Source organism: Belonocnema kinseyi, chromosome 5, assembly GCF_010883055.1.
Source record: "Belonocnema kinseyi isolate 2016_QV_RU_SX_M_011 chromosome 5, B_treatae_v1, whole genome shotgun sequence".
In the NCBI taxonomy this organism is placed as follows: Eukaryota; Metazoa; Arthropoda; class Insecta; order Hymenoptera; family Cynipidae; genus Belonocnema; species Belonocnema kinseyi.
Window position 1 is genome coordinate 148,209,708 of NC_046661.1, and position 1,091 is coordinate 148,210,798.

Here is a 1,091-nt window from a genome sequence, read left to right on the forward strand (position 1 = left end):
GAAAAATCTCTATCCCATCCACACACTACTCCTTTCCCCTGCCGAGTGAGTCACGCCTACCCCGAAAGGGAAATGGCTTAATGGTGTAATAATAATAACAGTTAAAAAACGGTTATTTTTTAACCATAAAAACGAATTTTTAACCAAATAGTTAAATTTTCAACCAAAGGAATGAATAGCAAATAAAAAAAAATTATTTTTAATCCAGAAGATTAATATTCAATCAGAACAGATGAACATTCAAGAAAATGCATAAATTGTAAACAAAACAGTTGATTTTTATACTAAAGAAGATAAAATTTGTCGATAAAAACTCTGATATGCATCTTATCAGAAAGAAATTGACTTCATTGAGCACGAGTTTCTACCACCATATCTCGCTTTATTTTTGTTATTCATCATATCTTATCAACAAGGCCAAAAGTAAAAATTTGTATTTACTCACCAGTATAATTGCTCTTGAAACTCTCGTGAAGTTTGAAAGTAAAAGGAATATGGACCTTCATCATTTTCATTTGGGGGATTCGTGGAGAATGTGTAATTACTCCGCTAGTCCCACCAAACATTAAATCATCTCCGTGAACACGAAGAACCATCATATTCCTGCAAAAAAATATTTAAACAAATTTTATTTCGATTTAAAACCACTTGCAATTTGGTACGACAGAAAAATTCCGAGAAATAAGATTCCCGACATTGTAAAATTCCCGAATAATAAAAATCTTGAATGATAAAAATCCTAAATTATAAAATTCATTAATATAAAATTACCGAATATTAATCCCTAACAATAAACGTAGCGAATGGTCAAATTCTCGAATAATAAAATTCGGGAATAACAAAATTCCTAAATTATCAAATTCCCGCATAATAAAAATCCTGAATTATAAAATTCCCGAATGTTTATCCTCACTAAGAAAACTCCTAATTTATAAAATTCCTGAATAATAAATTTTCCGGATAATAAAATTACCGAATAACAAAATTCTACAATTCTAAAATTCCCGAATAATAAAAATCTTGAATGACAAAAATCCTTAATTATCAAATTCCCGAAAACTAAAATTTCTGAATATAAAATTCCCGAATGT

The 1,091-nt window shown here is 28.9% G+C and overlaps 1 protein-coding gene across 3 annotated transcripts in view; it reads right to left on the minus strand.

Moving 5' to 3' along the window:
• Window positions 1-1,091, minus strand: part of LOC117173269 (cell growth regulator with RING finger domain protein 1-like) — a 93,620-nt gene that overhangs the window by 67,613 nt on the left and 24,916 nt on the right. For all 3 annotated transcript variants that reach the window (XM_033361742.1, XM_033361741.1, XM_033361743.1), the window contains one exon: window positions 446-603. In XM_033361742.1, coding sequence (XP_033217633.1) covers window positions 446-603 — 158 coding nt within the window. The remainder of the gene's footprint in view (window positions 1-445; window positions 604-1,091) is intronic.